The sequence below is a fragment of the Manis javanica genome, chromosome 8 (genome assembly GCF_040802235.1).
Source record: "Manis javanica isolate MJ-LG chromosome 8, MJ_LKY, whole genome shotgun sequence".
Taxonomy (NCBI): Eukaryota; Metazoa; Chordata; class Mammalia; order Pholidota; family Manidae; genus Manis; species Manis javanica.
The window spans coordinates 66,928,593-66,949,142 of record NC_133163.1 but is presented as its reverse complement, the minus strand read 5'-3'; the positions used below and the strand labels follow the sequence as shown (position 1 = coordinate 66,949,142).

Genomic DNA, 20,550 nt, shown 5'->3' with positions numbered 1-20,550 from the left:
GGTTTCCCCATCTTCACAGATAGAAAAATGATGACATGAAACATCTGTAAAATTGCTTTAGCCAGTTGGTGGTGCAGTCAGGGAATAGAACTCAGAACCCTGAATTTTAGACTCACTCCAGTTTCAATCAGCTAGATTCATCATGGACTTTAAAAAAAGTCTTAGAGGTTAAGATTTTCTACATTTCTCCTATTGGTAAGCTTCTTTCAAGCAAGTGAGTCATAGAACTATTCTGAATATTTGTCAGTGGGAAGCCACTTTGCTCCCATTATCTGTTTACCAAGCCACGTGCTATAAAACCTCATTGCAGAGTGGGCAGCTCCATGTCTGGTTTACACATGGGCCATACTAAAACTAACCTCACCCTTTTTTGTTTCAGAATGAGATGGCAATTTATGAATTCATCCATAACTTTGTGGAAGTTTTAGACGACTACTTCAGCCACGTGGTAAGTCTAATAACTAAAAAATGGTTTTCATCCTCAGCCTAATTTCCAAGAAATGAGTCTATATCAAGAACATGTATTAATATAGAGCTTCAACATGTAAAAGGTAAAATTCAGATGATGCCAGGTTTTCTTTGCCTTTCCTTCTGGCTCATCCAAAGTGTTACAAACCTACGTGTGAGTGAGATCTTTATTGAGAACCAGTTTTAGAAGACCAAGAACTTCTTATGTCTTTCTCTCAATTAAGAGATTTTGCTGTCTAACTTGCTCTCTCCATTCTGCTTCTCCTCCTAAGACATCAGGACCCTTTTCAGTCTAAGAATCACTTCTATCCAAACTGTTGCTTTGAGAGGCCAAACCCTTGAGAAATACATGAGTTTCTTTGCAATAGTCCTTTTTTTTGAACAGCTGTATTGGAATATGATTTACATACCATACAGCTCCCCCATTTAAAGTGTGTGGTTTTAGTACTTAGAGTTGTTCAACCCCACAGTCCTCAGATATCTCATTACCCCAAAAAGAAACACCATGCCCATTACTATTTCCCTCCTAATTATACCCCCCTGGCCCTATGTAAACACTAATCCACTTTCTGTATTTTTAGTTTCACCTGTTCTAGACATTTTATATCAATGGAATTGTACAGTATGTGGTCTCTTGTAACTGGCTTTTTTTACTTTGCATGTTTTCAAGATTCATCCATGTTGTAGCACGCATCGGTACTCTTTCCTTTTCATTCCCAAACAGTATTCCTCTGTATGGATGTACTACATTTGTTTATCCATTGATCAGTTGATGGAATTTAGATTATTTATACTTTTTGGCTATAATGAATAATGATGCTCTGAACATATATGTACACATTTTTGTGTGTAATCATATTTTCAGTTCTTTTGGATATATACCTGGGATTGGAATTCCTAGATGATGTGGTAACTTCATGTTTAACACTGTGGTGAACTGCCAGACTTTTCATGTTTTTGGCCATCTGTGTATCTTCTTTGGAGAAAAGTCTGTTCAGTGCCCACCTTTTGGTTGCATTATTTGTCTTTATTGTTGAGTTGTGAGAGCTCTTTATATATTCTGAATACAAATCTCTTCAAATATGATTTTAAAATATTTTCTCCAGACAAGTAATGACTCTATAGCATCTTACTATGCTGGTAGACAGTGATTGCAATGGGGTGTGAAGGGGGACTTGGTAATATGGGTGAATGTTGAAACCACAATGTTGCTCATGTCAAACCTTCATAAGATTGTACCTTAATTTTAAAAAAATCTGTTAAGAGGGAAAAAAAATTTCTCCCATTCAGTGGTTTTCTTTTCACTCTCTTGATGGTATCCTTTGAAGCACAATAGTTTTTAACTTTGATGAAGTTCAATTTATTTTTTCTTCTGTTGCTTATGTTTTTGGTGTTCCATCTAAAAAAGTTTGCCTAACCTAAGGTCATGAAGATTTACTCCTAAGTTTTCTTCTTAGAGTTTTATGGTTTTAGATCATACATTTAGGTCTTTGATCCATTTTTGAGTAATTTTTACATATGGTGTGAAGTAAAGGTCTAACTACATTCTCTTGCATGTGGATATCCAGCTGTCCCAACACTGTTTGATGAAAAGACTATGCTTTCCCCCATTGAATTGGCTTGGCACCCTTATCAAAAATCAATTGACCCTAAATGTAAGGGTTTAATTTTGGACTTTCAGCTCTAATCCAGTGATATGTATGTTTATGCTTCTGCCAGTACCACACTATCATCCAGATGATAGCTGAGCCTTGTAGTTACTTTTAAATTCAGCGGTCTTTGAAGAAACCATCAGTGAAGATGTTTTACTTTGCTACCATGGGCCTTCCTGAGCCTTGTTTAGACATTCTTGAGAAGAGTGACACAAGCTGCTTTTTCGAAGTTGTTTTCTGTATTTCACTTTGCTTTTAATAAAAGAATGGGCAAGAAACTGTTTCCAAGCTGCTTCTTCCTGAGACAGTGAGTGGCATCTGTTGCACAATTAGTAATACTGAGCACCCTAAAGCCTGCTTAGGGCAAAACTCATATTAAGAAGTTGTATCTTCAGCCTAACTCCTAACGCCAGAAGTAGTTTCACAAACTCCCTCTTCCTGGGACAGTCAGCTGGCCTGGGCGTGTGGTTCCTGAACTGGCAGCATAACATCACCCAGGGACTTGCAGAAATACAAATTCTGGGCTCACCGCAGACTATTGAATCAGAACCTCTGGGTTGAGGCCCAGCCATCTGTGTTTGAACAAGCCTTCCAGGTGATTCTGATGCGTGCTTGAATTTGAGAACCACTGCCTGGCCTGAGGCTTGCTGTCAGCTGTTTCCTAATTGAGGGTTTGGAGCTGGGAAGCTGCCTCATGGCCTGCGACATGGTTGTGCATCTAGCTGGGAAGCGATCGGTGCCCTGCAGAGCTGGCAGTGGGTAATAGGTGGGGCTATTCCGGAGACTAGCCTTGAGAGGACAGGGGACATTGAGGCTGTCTTTACAAATCTGTCTTTGTACTGATTGCTTGGAGAGAGCACTGTGGACCAGCACGGTCCAGCAGAACTTTATGCAGTAATAGAAATGTTCTATACGTGTGCTATCCAGTATGGTAGGCACTAGCCACATGTGGCTCTTGAACACTTGAAAGGTCATTAGTACAAATGAAGAATTGAATTTTTAATCTTATTGTTAATTAATTAAAGTTGCCACATGAGACTGGTGATTACCCCATTGCACAGCACAGCTGTAGCTCTTCTCTCCTGACGACCCCGTTCTTAAGCCAGGTTTTAGGTCAGGATCTGTGATTCAGAGCTGGCCGTGATTAGTCACTTTAAAGGAACACCTACCAAAAAGAATGCAATTCCCCAAAAGTGCAGTGTTTTAAACCTGGGAGCATAAAGACTAGGTGTGAGCACCATCATTGCTAAGGTTTTAAAATTATTATTATATTCAGTAACTGAGAATAAATAGTGGCTTGCTGATTTCTAGCTGTAATTCTAGAGAGTTACTGACCACATAAGCCACAGGACTAATGATTAGAATTTAACTTAAACCAGGTAATTATATAGGACTTGGACTACTAAGGGATGACCCGGTTTAAATGACAGAAGCAAAAAGAAAAGAGGAGGGAAAAGAGTACTATGGGAAAGCAAATAGAATCTGTCCTGCTCACGGCAAATGCCTTGTCATCTAAGGTTTATTTTGGGATTTGTGAGTTTTCAACATTCTTTCTGGGGCTATATTTTTAATATTAGAGTTTCAAAATCTTAAATTTTGAGATCAATCTCATGCTGTCTGGACTGAAAGAAGCATCTCAGTATGTTTCAAAACAACAAGCCACCTCAGGCACCTTCAAAGGAGGCAGCTTTGCAGGAGAGGCGAACTGTGGAGGAATTGGGTCTGCTTGTCAGTGCCGCACGGACGCCCCTTCAGCTAGTTTCCCCATCTACCTTCTTCTCCCTCTAGGACATTTTCATGACGTCAGTATCTATGTTCCTTGAAAAAAAATTGAAAACACAAATAAGCAAAAAGAAAGGGGAGAGGATCATTAGGAAGCCCTCACCATTTCTTTTTATGTTTTATGTATCTGTCTGTATCTAAGGAGATTTTCTCTCTCTCTCTCTCTCTAACATATATATATGGGATACTACTGTATATACCATGTTATAATTTGCTCTTTTGACACTATGCCAGATTAATGTATCCACATGATTTGTGAATCTGCTATAATTTATTTAACTTTGTCATTTTATTTAGCTTTGATATATATTAGCTTGTTTTCAATAATGCGCTAGTATAAACAACATTACCCTGAACATCCTTTCACACATTGTTCTGCTGTTATCTAATTATTTCCTTAGGATAAACTTCTAGAAGTAAAACTGATGGATTCATAGGGTATGCCCAGTATTAAGATTTTTGATACACACACCAAATTACCTGTATGTTCTAAAGATGAATTGTTCTGGTCTGTAAAATTCCTTTAAACTGCAGAGTATTTGTTTACAAGTCACAATCCCAAACTCAGGGCCTTCCTTCTCCTACATAAAGAGCTACCTCTCCTACCTGCTTCCAGGCTTGTGGCCAGAGCAGCCGTAAACTCTGCTAAGTGCCACTGTGTCCCAGTGTCTCATTCTCAACTTTGTACTCTTTTCTCTTTTCCAGAGTGAATTAGATGTATCCTTTTTCAATGCTGTGAGCCAAGTTTTCTGTAGTAGTTGGCAAAGCATGGGCTAGTTCTAATCAGGTGAGTGCCGTGGGGCAGGAAAACGATTGAAGAGAACCCAGAATGCTAACCATCAACAACTGCGACAGGCAGCCGGAGGTACAGGTGCTTTGCAGAAACACCCCTGCCTTCTATTTTAACAAAGATAATCTTAAGATTCTTGTATTTTTCAGACAGGGCAATGCTATGGTAGTAGTTAATAGTAACTTGTATATTAATTTAACTTTGTTTAAGCATATGGAATAAACCTTTTCAGAATTTAAATTGGAAAGTGCTTGGTCCTCCTAGAAGAGTGGATTTTCATGGCTCCAGATAAAAACCTCCAGAAGTTCCTCACATGACTAGAATAAGGCTTTCAGGGATAATAAACTGGAGGGCTAAAGAAATGCCTAGCTTGTATTCATTGCCTTTTATGGCAGAGAAGCTCTCCTTTTCTTCTTCCTTCCAAATCAAAGTATCCAAGGCTCCAACAGTAAGTGTGATTTGCTTAGAGTACTGCAGGCCCACACATTTTGGCATGAGCGCATCAGACTTTGTGTGAGTGCTTTAGAGGCAAGTTGACTTTTAATTTTTACTTCAAAAATCTTTTTACCAGTTGAAAGCAATAAATAAGAGTCCTTTGAAATAACATTAGGCTTGCATCTAAAATAGCAACATTACTTATAACAAATACATATTAATTATAACATGTTTATATGTATGAATACATTATATATACAATATATATTAATTGTATATATTAAATATATACATATATGTATGTATATATTATATACATATTAATTATAACATGTTTATATGTGTGTATGCATTATATATATAATATATATATTATATATACAATTATTACTATTATTATACACATCATACACATTTGAGAAAGAGAGACACATTAGACACCGATGCCGTGTATGCATTCTGGGAATATAGCCACTTATCTTTTATTCATTGATAGAAAATGTCATATTGATGAAATCATTTGTAGGCTGTATTTGGAAGCCTCTTAAAATTAACTGGGAAAATCTGAGTGCCCTCTAGTGGTTGCATGACCTAAATGTATGATCCCTTTGACCTAGGAGACCCCAGACCAGGCTGTATTAGGTGTTATTTTTATTCAGCATGTAACATTCCAGTTTAGTCCTTTAAACAACTCAGAATAAATTTCCTCCTCCTTGTACAAGAGAATAAGAAAGAAGCCTTCTGATTTAAAAAGTCATCAGAAAGATAGCAAAAGCTAATAGACACTGCACTGGGAGTCCAGAACCTAAGTCCCATTTTCAGTCCTGCCACCAACTAGCTGTGTGTCTTGGACAAGACGCACAACCCCCTCATCTCAAAATAACAGAATTAGATTAGAAGAGCTTCGCCATCCTTTCAGCCTAATATTTGATTACTTAGAGGTGCCATGACTCTAGGTAACTGAGTTGACTTACCTAATACCTAAAACAGGAAGGAGTCTTGACAGTCTAGATATTCAGACAAAGTGAATCAAATACAACAGAGTTAAGTATTATGGTTGGACTAGCTGTGTTGATGTGTCACTTACTGACTAGCTGTTGATTAGAAGTAAAGAAAGGTTTACTTATCTTTATGCTACCTGGTATATAGCATAGTTCCATGTTTTAATTTGATTTCCACACCAAGGCACACAATTTGTATCTTTTCCCCTCATTTTTGCCCTCCCTTCCTAACTTCATATGTATATGTACACATATATACACACACACACTGCCCTTCAGAATTACTTAGGCATATCCACCAGGTGGATTAGGAATTGTGCATAATTTAGAGAAGGGAACTAAATATATACTCTCAAGATCTGGATGTGTATGTCTTTGCTCTAGGTATAATTTCACATGGACCTCCAGTGGTCTAAAAATGGAGCAGGTGGCAGGGCACGCAGCGCGTGGGCCACCTCTCTTCAAATGATACCCCTATAGGGTTTCTATTCTCAGCCGTCCAAACAAAAATCAAAGTAAAACCCCGTGACTCTATTCCACCTCACACATACTTCTTTTTAGCTGTCGCGTGCCCACCAAGGATGTCCATATGGTGGTTCCATAGCAGCAAGACAGGGGAGCCTTTTAGAGGTGTAGCCTCAGGTTCCGGCTCCTGTTGGAAGGTCCACAGATGTTCTTTCTACTGCTCTGGTAGCATGACACCAGGATCCTGCTAGGGCAGCTGACGGTGCTCAGGTCTGCTCTGCCAGGAAAGCTTTCTTGGCCTTGAAAGGTTGAAAACAAGCAACTGATACAATTGCAACCTGGAGCTGGTTCTCCCAACACTCAGAGCAACACTGCTCTTTGGGTTTGCTCAGGCTTAAGAAAAGCCTTCCTCAGCAGCCTGCATGGAATGCACATGATTTAAGGTTCAGGTTACGGGCAGCAGTAGGATGGAGTCAAAACCTCATGAAATTTCCAAGAAGCCCTTTTCTTGCAGTCTTTTTCTCTAGAAGCTTTGTCATCCTGAAGCCTTTTGAGAATGGGGCAGTTTTCCAGAGCCTGCACAGTTAGACTTTGAGAAGTAAAGTGTACTACTTACATACAAACCCTAGTATGGACTTGTTCTAACATCATAGAGCAAGCGAAATGGGATTTTAATAAGAAATAAGAAACCAGGACAGAAATTCTGTTGAAAACCCTTCTAAGTGGGAACACTGCATTGCTGTAGAGCCAGGTGGGTGGATTGCACGTTTGGGACCAAGTGCATCAGTGACCTAAATCATTCATGTGCAGCGAATAAGCTCCTGTACACGCTTCCCATTCTATTGCACTGACTGGGCTGAAAGGCTGTCTGAGGACTCATGAGGCCCTGTTTCTAGAAGGAAAACTTGCCTTTGATACTTTGCCCTTACGTACTTTGGTAGACTTATTTAAGACTTCAAATTCCATGAATTAAATGGTTTTTTAGAACCAACTGATGAACTTCCCAAAATGTGCTCAGCTCTGGGGCCCCAGGTTGGCTGAACTTTCCAGACAACTTGTAATTCAAAGGAGCCATTTCCACCCACTTCTGCTAAATAGGCAGGGAATGGCACCAGTGAACAGCACTGTGGGAGAGATGTCCAACTTCTCCATTCAGTGCACCCACTGTATGTGTGAAGGTACAGAAAACCTTAACAGCCTTTTGGGTATTTGGTGCCTTAAAGAGACTTCAAGACTTGGTTTATTTAGGCTGGAATGGAAGGGAGCAGTGTACTGCCTTTAGACCCAGACAACCAGGGACCCTTTCCTGGGCCCTGTGAGTTAGAGGGCCCCACTGCAGCTCTCCTTCAGCAGCACGCCTCTCGCGGGGAGAGGATGCGTACCCAGAGCCTGCAGGGCTTCCCATGCACTTGACCAGCCTGTGGCTCCCTCAGCCCCCAGACATCCTGGAGCACACTGCTAGGGCCTGTGCATGGCTCCCCCAGCCCCCATCTGGGACTGGCGGCAAGAATGATGGAGAGGCTGGGATGGTGACTGAGGTATCTATTGAATGTACACGCATGGGAAGAAAAACAGGGAGCAGGCTGCTGTCCCTATTTATATTTTTGTGACTCTTCCTCCCACAAATATAGAATAGGCTTAGAATCCAAAATGTCTTAATTCAAAATTGTTTTAAAAATCTTCAGAACATTTATATTTTTATTTTAAAAGTCTTTAAAGCTCAAAAGCCTGAGCAATTAGTTTTAGAACCTTAAGGCCCACATGCATGATGTGAAAGTCCCTATTCATGCCCTCTTTATTGCAGTTGAGGAGGAGGTGGGGAAGGAAGGGCCTCTGCCCTGCTTGCACTCCCTCTGACACCACTAGCCACCTGCCATGGTGCTGCCTGGGGGAATGCAGATGCCCAGGCAGCCACAATCAGCACCAGCCTTTGCACTCAGGCCTTGGTCAGGTCTCAGGGCGCACCATGCAGCATCTCCCCCTTCTTCCCTCCAGACTTTCCTGAAATCCCTAACACCTTGAGAGGGCTGTAAACCAGAACAGGGCCTCTCCAGGTATGAGATCATTTGAGCCTGATCTCATTAACAAGTAAATACTCAGCTAGGGTCTAGGAAATACTGTCAAGAACAAAAACCTTCTCTAGGAAAGCCATTCCAACTCAAGTGGAAGCTTCTCAGTGAACTGAAGTTTTCTCCATGTTCTCTCGGAAAGTTACAATAATTAAGTCATTACAGAAGGATTCCGAGGTATGATGGAGTAGTGTCTATATCAGAAATGGCTTGATACCAGCAGTAAGCTTGGCCTGCTTTCTGCTCCCTGAAGGATACTTTCAGAATCAGAAGGTCGGAGTACTTTGGAGCTGGAAGAAAACTACACAATCATTGGGTTAAAACCCCACATTCTAGATGATGAGGTCCAGAGAGGTTCTGAGGCATGCCCAATTCAGAGCTACTTCGGGGCAGAGCTGGTACCAAGCTCTGGGTGTCCAGGGCCCTTGACTTTAGGCTGTAAGTTAGATAAAAGATTAAAGTTGACATTTTTAAAAAAAATTAGTAACCATCTGGAGTAGACTGTGATAATTTAGTCTCTAACAAAATGTAAGTGCCTGTCACCATGCTGCCTTGGTGTTGTCAAAGCTTTTTCCTGAATTGAGAAAGAGTTTTTAGAGACACTGGGCTTTGGTAGGAAGAGTCAGAAATAATAAAACATCTTGAAGAAAATACCTGAATTCTTACTAAGACATACCAAAAGTGGAGTTCATATTCAGAGATTTCTAGACAGCTTTTTTTTCCTTTTGAAAACCTGTCACTTGAAAGCAGGGCTGTGCAGGGGGCGAGAGCTGGCCCGTGGGCCTGAGGGGTGCAGGGTGGGGCCCCCAGCGTGACCATTCTCGTCAGTGCTGTCCCGAGTGGTGGGTCTCCGAGTTAGGAAGGACCCCCAGGGGAGGTGGCCATTCACCTGGGAGAGGGATGTGAACGCTCCAGATTAAACCGTCCTGCCTTCCAGGGATTTTGGCTTAACTAGCCTTAGCCACCTCTGTATCCTTTAGGTGTCCTTTGAACAGGTCTCTGAGTCCTGTGGGTGACACATCCATCTGCCACTATTCCTCCTCACCAGTCCCTCTGCCTTACCCCACTCCTTCTGTTCCAGGCTTCTGGGATCTGTTTTACTCAGGAAAAGTGACAGCAAATTATGGGAAGCAAGAGTTAGGAAAAAAACTAAAGAGAAATGACAAGCTCATTTGACTAGGCGCCAGCTTTCACACTTGAGTAATTTTACATAAGCCTGTATATAAACTTCAAAAAAATTACACCTGGATGTCTTGTTGCTCTCAGAATATGAATGGGTCTTTAAGAAAAACCTACTTAAGAAAATAAAAAGACATTCCTTTTCAGTGGCCCAATTAACAAGAGACAGTGCTAAGCCTAAGAGTGAACAGAAGACTGCATTACCAGAGAGCGTATCCAGGACTACACAGAATCTTCATGACGATAGCCTTCTATTTTTTGTGGGCAATGTACACACAGTACACTCCCTTCGTAGCTTATCTATAGGAAATTAAGGTATAAATAATGACAGCAAGCTTTTTCCCATTGTGCATAGCATTTTAACAGAACTTTGCTTAGCTAGGATCTTTAAAAGAAATCAAATAAGAAGATAAGGGATCTAGAGATCAAAATCTGGAGTTATAAATATTAGTTGCTAGGCTGTGCTCTGCCTTGGAATTGTTTTTGAGGTCCCATTTGAATGTACACTGCTTAGTTTTCTCTTACTAAAGGATAACTAGACCACTACAGTGGTGGTAAAATACCATGCCAAAAAAGTGCCTTATGATCCAGAGATCAAAATTCCAATGTAGGAACAAGGGTCATTTCAATCACTTTTATTAAAAAATTGATTTAAACTGTCACTTATATTACTGGGGCCCTAAGATATTCCACTCCAATCCAATCCACATTACATAGAAATTCAGGAAGGCTCTTAGATTTCAGGATTGGGAAAAAGTGGGGCTTTATGAAGCTGCTCTTTGGGAGGCTGTTGTAGTCTTACCAGCTCCAACCTTAGTGTGTCCATGAGGGGAAACAAGTTGCCTTAAAGATCTTTAAGTGTCAAGTTCAGTATAACCTGAAGGCCTAGGGAGGGCCCTGTAGTCATTCTCAGCCCACTATGTTAATGGGCCAACAGCCAGGCCCTTCTTCCTTTGTCCTATTTCCAAATGTCAGGGTTAAAGTGTATTTGCTTATGTTTACTGCCATGGGGTTTGGCACATGAGGTATTTTTTGGTCCCTCCCCATTTGACATATTAGCCCAAATGCCTGGCTTACTCTGGGCTTTGCCAGTATGCACTTAATATGCCAAATCAAGATGTGAACAACAGCTGTATTCTTATTTTAAAGGAATCACATGATTCTAGCTTTTGCCTCACATTAGATTTGGTCTGTGGTTTCCCTGTATAGTGCCAGAAAGCTGTATGATTATTAAGGGTTTGGGCCACTCATACAATGTGACAGGCAGTCACATGCTCACAGAACAAAATGACCTCAGTGAGCAGTTCATGTCTTGAGAATGTTAGGAAATTCAGAGTTGGTGAAGGACCTGTCCTTGCACCACGAGAATGTCAGTGTTGATGTGATATGATTCAGCATTAATTTGAAACTGAATTTCAGAACAATGGTGGGTTGCTCAAGGAGACATCTGAATTGTAGATCATCTACTTGCCAAAGATGGAATGGGTAGGTCATCAGAGCGGCTTGATCCCTGAGCCAATGCCAATATGTGAGATTAAAGTTAGACCCCCTCTGTCCTCAAGAAAACCGTTTCGGATGAGTTGACATTTTCAAAGGCACTGTGGCTCTCACTGCCGTTAGCGATTACAGCAGAGGGACTCTGCAGGCCATTAGTTTGCAGCCACCTGTGGTGCCCAACTCTGCCTTTCCTTGTGCTTGACTTTCATTCCACTCTGCCTTAGCTTCAGTTACGGCTTCTGGGTCTGGTGAACAAGACTGAGTCAGGGGACTAATATTCCAGTCCTGGTTTGCTCATGGACAAAGCAATCATCTATATAATTGGAAGACATTATTAATAGATGTATCAGAGTAAAGTTTTTTTTTCTGGGTCACTTAAGGACAGTTCCCATAGGTGCCTGAAAAACAGTTTATTCTGCTAGAGAACTATTTGCATGGAACTTAATGAGATATTAATGCAGAGCCTAATAGAAACTTAAAAAGTCCTTCACAGGGTTGTCTCATTATAGATGCACTTTGCTAAACAAGTATAGACTTAAACATCTGGAAGTATAAGAAAAAAATCAAGTGGTAACAAGTCACTTTACATAAATTCACTATTCAGTTAAGGACTTCCCTAGTGCATTTAACCACTTATTTTGAACAAAGTTTGTCTATTTGAAATGATCTGTCAGCTGTTTTTCTAGACCAGGACCATGCTCTTAAAGCAGAGATGGAAACTGAAGATATTAAATGGAAGATGGTAACAGAAACATTCAACTGTTATCATCTCATTCCAGTTCACTCTCTCCTTTCACAAAGTTAGGTACTCAAATGAAGGGGCTCCAAGAGGAAGGGTTTGGCTCTAATTAGCTAGACAACATATCTTCACATTTTCTTCTTCCTCTATGCCCTATACCAACTTCCCAGTAAGAACATCAGTAATCTAAAGTGGCCCCATAATTCTCAGAGTATTTTTTGAGCTGTTCATTTATAAGAGGTATTCCTAAATTTCACAATTTTTATCTGTTTGCCAATTGAGTCAGCATTGCCCTGCCTTCTTCATTCATTTCTCCTCAGGGGTGTTTTTTCCTCAGCCTGGGTATTTATTTCTTCAGCCATGGGTATTAGCTTTAGATGTAAAAAGCACTTGTTTTGGGTAGAGGTTTGAGGGCTGAGGGAAGGTATAGTCAGTTGCCTCAAGCCCCTCCTGGGAAGTCAGGAAGCAGATCAGCCAAGCCCAAGCCTTGGGCTTAAATTCCAGCCGCACCCCCTCCCCATTACTAGCCATGTGACCTTGGACAATGACTTTGAGCCTATTGGCTCCTGCGTTAAATGATAATATGTAACATGTACATGATAGAGTTGTAGAGAACACTGAAATAATACATGTAAAATACTTAACGCAGTGCCTGAAAAATAACGAGTATCCAGTAAGTCAAGGCCATTACTGTTGTTATTGTCTAGGGAGACAACATTATTCCGGAGGTCACCTCGGCCATGCTCTTGCCAACTGTCATCTTCTTTGTTCTCCAGCTCTTAGTACATTCATTCTCCCTCTGGCTCCAAGGTGTAACTGTCCCATTTATATGCATATTGTCCAGTTAGGGTAAAACTAGGTGTCTATGTGTAAATGAAGGTAGTAATTTCTAATATGGACACCAATTTTAAATTTAATTCCAGAAATTCTGCATACAAACAAAATCCCCTTCATATTTAGACTAATTTACACTGGAAAAAAATATAAGCTAAATCATAAATTATTACTTATAGAATGTTAACATTTTTTAACTGTATAATTTCCTTAATATGACCCTAGATAATGTTTAATTTGGATAAAGTACATATCATTTTGGATGAGATGGTGTTAAATGGCTGCATTGTGGAAACAAATCGGGCAAGGATTCTTGCCCCTCTACTAATTCTTGACAAGATGACAGAAAGCTGAACCATGGAAGGCTCTGCCGAACAACATTGACCTGAAGGACATGAGAACACCATGGGGATACCTCTCGATGTCTGCAGCACAAAGGAATCTGGAAAAGCACACATTATAAAATAAAACATCCTTCCAAAGACATTTTAAATAGGTGTTTTCACAGTTCCTAAATGAAAAACAAAGCTGTATCTTAAAATGTCATGTAGCAAAGAAAAACTTTCTTTAAACTGAGTTGTTTTATTTTCTAAACAAATGCATTTTTTCCCCTCTTGTTTAAATTAAAGGAAACTTCTTTAGTTCTTTGCTTCCCTGTACAAATTAAATTCAGGAATAGCAGCATGGAAAAAAGTGTGACAGCTCTCAATCAGCCAATAAAATTTTTAAATTGACTTCAACACACAGCACTTTGAATAATACTTTTTTCTGAATGTTATCTTTTTCCTTAAAAGGTCATAAGAGTCAGAACTTTACTAAATTGTGTACTTAAGGAAAATTGCAGAATTAAATTTTATTTGCCAATTCCTAAAAGCCTAATACCCATTTTATGTGTGCTTGGCAATCATGATGCCATCATGTAATTAACAGTATAGAGAATGTTACTACCAAATAATGGTTAAACATTAAAAGAGCCCTTACAATTATCCTTTATGCCATATAGTAAAGGATTTGTCTTATTAACTTATTTGTAAATGAAATTTAGTTAAAAGTTTAGAAATAGAATGCAAAAGAATACCTCTGTTCAGGTTGGCATGAACTGAATCCTTCTCCCCTCCCCAGGTCTTATTCCTTCAATCCCTTCTCCTGGAATGTCTTGAAGCAAAGAGAATGGCTAAGTCATTATAGAAGAGCAGTGCCCTGCTCCTCCCAAGCCTTTTCTTATGCTTTTGCTGGTCGGTGAACAGTAAAATATACAGTACTGTCTTAGGTAAAAAGCAGTTTGTGTGCATACAGGGAGGGGTAGGAGGGCAGGTACAGTGGAGGAAATATAAATATAGTCCTGATACATTAATACTGTGCCATCCTGTGGAATGCCAAGAGTTTCTTTCACGTGCAACGCTCTATCCTCCAGAAAATAAGTGGACATTCTAGGCACTGATAATTCATTCAGTACTGTTTTTCTTTTTTCTCATGTGTGTGAAGGGAGGATTTTATTTAAATTCTTCATCTGTTTCTAAAAATCTGCTTATATATTCTAAAGTTTGCATCTATAAAAACCCAGGCAACTAGTCAGTATGAACTCCAGAAGCAAACCTCCGTTCTGATTCTTCCAGGAAGGCTCTGATCTCCTGGGACAGTGAATGGTACGTGTATAAGGGTCTTCTTTTGAGTTCAGTAGCCAAGATTTGGGCAAAGCCTACTGTAGATCAAAGTGCTTTGGAGGTCTTTCTGAGACACATTAGTTGGGAAACACTGTCCTAGTTGGGAGGCACTTAATGAGTAGCACATCAGGTAACTGCTGAAACTGGTACACCAGCAGCAACTGGGGAGTGAACAAAATTAATATTTGGGTCACACCAAAATAGCATTTGAATAACATCCTGGCACAGATTTTTAGTACCTTGAGAGAATAATAAAAAGTACTAGGTAGATACCACGGGAAAAAATACTTAAGAACCTGGTATATGTGGAGCCCCTACTATATGTCTCCCAACACTTGACTCGAGCAGAATGAACTCTGTTCTTACAGTCTGTCATCTCACCTCAGGTTTGTTGCAGAACTGACTGCCAGCTTTAAGTGACTTTTGTGAAACTTCTGTCTCAGATTGGTCAGTTTTACCTTGTTCTTAGACTTTTCTTTCTGTAGGAAGACTCCTGACATCTCAGCTAGATTGTGTACGACTTAATTTTACCGTGGTAGCAATGCGCCAGACCAGGACTCAGCAAACCTTTTCTGTAAAGGACCAGATAGGAAGTAAAATGCTTTGTGGGCCATATGGTCTGTGCTGTTAACTACTCAGTTCTGCCACCTTAGTGCAAAAACAGCCACGGATAATACATCAATGAATTAGTGTGGCTGTATTCTGCTAGAACTTTATTTTTTCATGAACACTGAAGCTTGAATTTCATAAAACTTTCACATCATAAAATACTATTCTTCTTTTGATTTTTTTCAACCACTTAAAAATTTTAAGACCATGCTTAATGTAGCCCATGGGCCATACAACAAGAAAGCGGCAAGCCAGTTTGCTGACCCCTGTGCTAGTCTTTGTAAAGTTGGCTACTAACAGACATTTTAGAGACTTAAATGATGACTATACAAATAAACTGGATTTTAATTCTAATACTAGTAATAAAGTCTCAGTCATGCATCCATGTCTCTACTTTATTGAGAAAATCACCACTACTATTTTTTGGATTAAAGCGTAAGTCATACATTTAAATATTGCTATTTTATTTTAACTTTTATTCTCACAGAAAACTGTGAAGGTAACAGTAAGGTAAATTATTTAAATGCTGCCTCTGATTCCATAATCACAACATGCAGAGAATAAAAACAGTACTGAAATGAATAACTATAGGGGGAGAGAGCTCTTCTAATGTAGAAAGGGAATGTACCTTTTAAACAGGTAAATAATGGGCAATTTCAAAAAAATGCTTTCCACTCCTAAAAGCCATTTGGCTAAATCAGGCTTAGCCACATTTCTTTCACTTAAATGCAGAGATGTGATATATCATAGGAATTTGGAAATGGAAACAGAGCCCCTTCTTCAAAACCAGGAAATAGTGGTTGCCTGGTGGTTTCATGCTAACACAACATTCAAAACTCATTCTTGGATCTTGGACTTATATATCCCTACATATACAATGGTAAGTGGCAGATCTTGTGTTTAAAAGGCTAACACAAATAACTTGGCCATTTTTAACTGACAAATAGTTTAAAATAGAACACAACAGTTGGATCTCAAATAAGCAGGTGAACATATATTTTCTTCTAGGTTTCCAGTTTCAGTAAGTATATTTACTATAGAAAAATACATTTCTTCATGTAATAATTTCAAAAAACTAAATCTCATGATTCAAAATGAATAAAGTATCTAGTTTAGCTCTTAGGTCTCATGGTTGCAGTGAAACAGTCACATGACACAGGCTCATACGTTGCAAACATTTTAATGATTATTATTGAGCATACATTTTGGAAAATTTTTACTTCAAACTGCAACAAGTTAAATAAATGTTTATAATATACAAAGAAAATACAACCAAAAGTAAAACTTGCTTTAAGTGTGCCTTGCATCTAGACCAGTGTTTTTCCCCCCCGTAATATATCTTTATCTTTGAGCTGCACAAACACACTTAAGAATTTGATCTTTATAGTATGGCATTTAGGAAATAAAAATATACTCCCACCTCAAAGAAATAAAAAGGTTGTGCATGATTATATGCCAAACAAAAGAGAGAACACTAGAATACTCTAATAGTGCAGGCATCATTAAAAAGCAAACAAAAAAGCTTGAGATGCTCATTAACTCTATGTTTTAAGGAAGCAGGATTTCTGACCAAGTAGCTTAAAAGCCAGCAAAACAGGGATCAGTGATGGCAGCTGTAGTGTATGAAGTATGAAACAACAAACTTTACACAAATACACTGTTAGAAATTTGCCAGCAAACACTGAAGATCTGAGAAGCTGCTCCTTGGAACAGCCAAGTAGGACCACCTTGTTCCAGTCACCTAAGCCCTTGTAGGAACACACAGTGCTCTGTGCTACACACTCGCTGGCTGGGTAAAGGATTTCTTTTGTCACTAGCAGCTAACAAACTTATTCCACATGTTCTGAAGAGCCTTACTGGTGGAAAAAAGGCAAGTGTCGTTAGCGTGGACACAAACACAAGAGGCTTCACTAGTACTTTTAAAGTCTGATGTCTCCCATTACACTTCAAAGCTCAGTTGAGATGAAAGCCTTTCTCCATTGTAGCAGCTAGCAGGCGCTCTCTCATGATCTCCTCTGAGGAGTATTCAGGCAACTTCAGATAATGCACGCATGTGTTCACTGATGGATAGCTTGCATCAGTAGCATCAACCTATAGAAAGAAAAGAAAAATTAACAAAATATCATGACTTTAAATACTTCTTTCTTTCAATCTTTAAGCTACTAAGTTCCACTTGGACTGCCCATTAACTAGTTTGTACCTTGCGTACAACCGTGAGCCTGGGATGTAGGTTAGCCAGTCCTCCTGGGGGGAGAGTTGAACAACCAGTGGTGAACTGTAGGAATGCTTTCCTTTCATCTGAAGACATGCCACATAAAACCCGCACAAACCTCAGGAAACCAGGGCTGAAAGAAGAAGAGTTACACTGATCTGACAGTTGATTTAAATGAAAAAGACTGCCACTACTATGTAAGCCAACAATAAACCAAAAAACCAAATACCCACATACCAGAACAGTACGACCAAGAGACTCTTGGGTAAGCGTGAAATGAGCTGATACAAGCTACTTTAAAAATGCCCCTCAAAGACTGTCTTGTACTTATAAATGTTAAGAACTAAAAAACTGATGGAGTATGGGGATCAAATATGTAACAAAGCCAACATGTCAGAAAAGCTCAAGGTGCACTTATATAACTCATCCAAAAATGGCTAAATTACTAAAAGGGATCTGAAATAATCTATTTTCACTACAGCAAAATAAACTACCACCATATGCCACACATGGATGAACTTCATAATCATAATGTTAAAACAGAAGCCAAACTTTAAAAGAATATAGACTATATGATTTCATTTATTAAAGTTCAAAAGCAAGCAAAATTAATAGGAATAGTGACTTAATGACTAGAAAAGAATATGACAGGGAAGGGGACTTCTGGAGTTGTTTCGTGTTCATTTTGTGAAAATTCTCCAGGCTGTACATGTAATTTGTGTGCTTCTCTGTTATACACTGATAAAAAGTTTATTAAAAAAAACAATTCACAATACTCTCTCATTTATATTAATTTGGGAACTTTTTGGAAAAAGTAATATAGGAATTGCAGTCTTAAAAACTGTCAGTGGTATAAAAAGAAAAACAGCTGAACTGTTCCAGACTAAAAACATATCACAACTTAAAGCAACAAAAAATACTTATCACAACTAAATGTAATTTCCCAATACAAGGGTAAGGGGAGCATTATTAAAAACCTGAATCATCAACAAAAAGGAATATGGACTACAGATTAGCTAACAGTATAGCATCATGAAATTGCTAGCTAATGTGGATTTGTAGATATATTCCTGAGAAAATACGTATTTTTCTCAGGAAATATACATTATAGTATTACAGAGTAAAGGCAATACACTAAAGTATTATAGAATAAAGGTATATGATCTAAGCAACATATTCTCAAATGGTTCAGAAAAGAAACAGTGCACCTGGGTGTGTATATAGATAAATACACACATGTAGGTATACATATAAACATGTATATATATAGAAAATATAAAGGAAATACAGCAAAGGAAAAACGTACTGGGGAATCTGGGTAAATGATATGTGGAAATTCTTTCAACTATGCTTTTAACTTTTAAGTTTGAATTTGAAAGGGTTAATATAAAAAGAGTGTAACTGTTTATAATTTACCCAATTTTTAGTATCATGAACAATTAAAACAGTAAGAAAAGGAATCTTACAAGAAAAGGAATCTTAACCCAGCCAAGACTCACTTGTCTTTGTGTATAAACTTAGCCTTATCAATGAATGGATATGCACCTTGGTAATGGTGAGACTTACACTGTTTTCTCACTTAAAAGATGGTAATTCACTGAGTCATAGTTCTTTAGAGAATCTGTCATGTAATTTTTAGACATAAACTACTTTGTCGGTCTTAGAAAATAACCAACACATACCTGTCACGTGTATAACCCAACTTAGGTTCAGTGTAATTGATAATGTCCTCTGCTGCCCAGGATGGTGACTGGTTTCCACAAAGAATCATTTGGACTTCCTCATAGCTGAAGGAACTTAATTTCTCCATTGGAAAAACTTTATTAAACCCATCTACAGTACACACACAGCAAAAAAAAAAAAAAAAACAACAACCACGCAAGTCAGTTTTTAAGTTACAACTTCAAAATATGAAATTTCAAATCTAAATACCCAGTATCAACTAAATGGACAGAGGTGAGAAAATAGTAATAAATGTTTAAAATATATATATAAATTAAAGTAGCTTGAAATAAAAACTGCTAGGATTTTAAGTATAGTAATCTCTGCTTAACATCATTAATGTGAGCAGAGACTATTCAGTAAGCATGGTCAATGGCCAAGCTCTAATAATGTCCCACCCAGCTCTTTGTGTCACACAAGCCAGCCAAAGCTGTATTCTCATTTTCAAAACTAGTAAGTGATGAATAGTCTAGTATCTTTTACTTCAATCTTCACCTGAAGAACTTAGGTTCTAACATGGTTTAATTTGTTCTGATCACATAATGTGGAAAATATGCAGCCTTATGTCCACTTAACAAATGAAGAAATGGAGGCCAAAACTGGGTCCCCCATTACTCATGAGGAGCAAGCTTGAGAATGCTCCAACCTATTCTGGGACTCAGCACAACCTAACTAACTGGAAGACAAAAACTAGAGGGAAAATCTAAAGATTACCACAATTCTTGACCATAGTACTGCTTTACTTTCAACTGCCTCAAAGGGGGATGGATTAAGCTAAAGAGTATAAAAAAATTACCTCTAAAGGCTTCCATCTGTTTCTGAATACCTGTGTGCATACAAAAGTCAAACATCAAATCCACATATTCTTCTGCATTATCCATTGTTATCATCTGCAAAAGAAAATTTGCCAATGTTACTATTAATATGCAGACTATTTCAGTAGCACCCTAGTACAACTGGTCTCATTGAGAGGATGTTGCTGAAATTTGAACTGTATCAAAAGCAAAATTTTTACCTCATCTTCACCACTTGGCTTGAGATCCACAGCAGTAAAACCATATATTCTTGAGGAAGGGCAAAACTGGAAATTTAACCTGAGAAAACAAACAAGGATTCAATTAGCTAACATTCAGCTACTATGGTATTTAACTTCTGAAACACTGTGGCTGAAACAATGAACCTGTGCCCTCCAACAATATTAGCCTACCTGTAGAGGCCTTTCAAAATGCAAATCCCTGTGCATAAAAACTATCAGGCCAACTGTTACCAAACTTGGTTTTGCAAAGATGGCATGAAACCACCACCTTTCCATATTTCACTTGCCCTGTACAGCACAAAATTTATGAACTAAAGATTTCTGCAATGAATTATGGCAGCAATATGTTTTTACAAGACTTTTTTTCTTTTTTTGCAAGAAGGAACTATTGACTCA

At 38.7% G+C, this 20,550-nt stretch overlaps 2 protein-coding genes across 17 annotated transcripts in view; one reads left to right on the top strand and one right to left on the bottom strand.

The window, feature by feature from the left end:
- Window positions 1-20,550, top strand: part of AP4S1 (adaptor related protein complex 4 subunit sigma 1) — a 75,031-nt gene that overhangs the window by 39,680 nt on the left and 14,801 nt on the right. For 2 of the 6 annotated variants that reach the window (XR_012120574.1, XM_036999315.2), the window contains exon 4: window positions 380-448. Coding sequence is in view for 5 of the 6 variants with exons in the window: in XM_036999315.2 (XP_036855210.1) it covers window positions 380-448 (69 nt within the window). In the remaining variant the exon portion in view is untranslated. Of the gene's footprint in view, window positions 1-379; window positions 449-1,138; window positions 2,404-4,607; window positions 4,690-13,136; window positions 13,654-20,550 lie in introns of those variants that run through there. The other 4 variants (XM_036999312.2, XM_036999314.2, XM_036999313.2 and 1 more) reach the window with 4 other exon arrangements.
- Window positions 16,349-20,550, bottom strand: part of HECTD1 (HECT domain E3 ubiquitin protein ligase 1) — a 127,250-nt gene continuing 123,048 nt past the window's right edge. For all 11 annotated transcript variants that reach the window (XM_036999303.2, XM_036999306.2, XM_036999304.2 and 8 more), the window contains 5 exons: window positions 20,134-20,212; window positions 19,915-20,008; window positions 19,079-19,229; window positions 17,385-17,529; window positions 16,349-17,275 (listed from right to left, as the gene is read on the bottom strand). In XM_036999303.2, coding sequence (XP_036855198.1) covers window positions 17,138-17,275; window positions 17,385-17,529; window positions 19,079-19,229; window positions 19,915-20,008; window positions 20,134-20,212 — 607 coding nt within the window. In that variant the 3' untranslated portion in view covers window positions 16,349-17,137. The remainder of the gene's footprint in view (window positions 17,276-17,384; window positions 17,530-19,078; window positions 19,230-19,914; window positions 20,009-20,133; window positions 20,213-20,550) is intronic.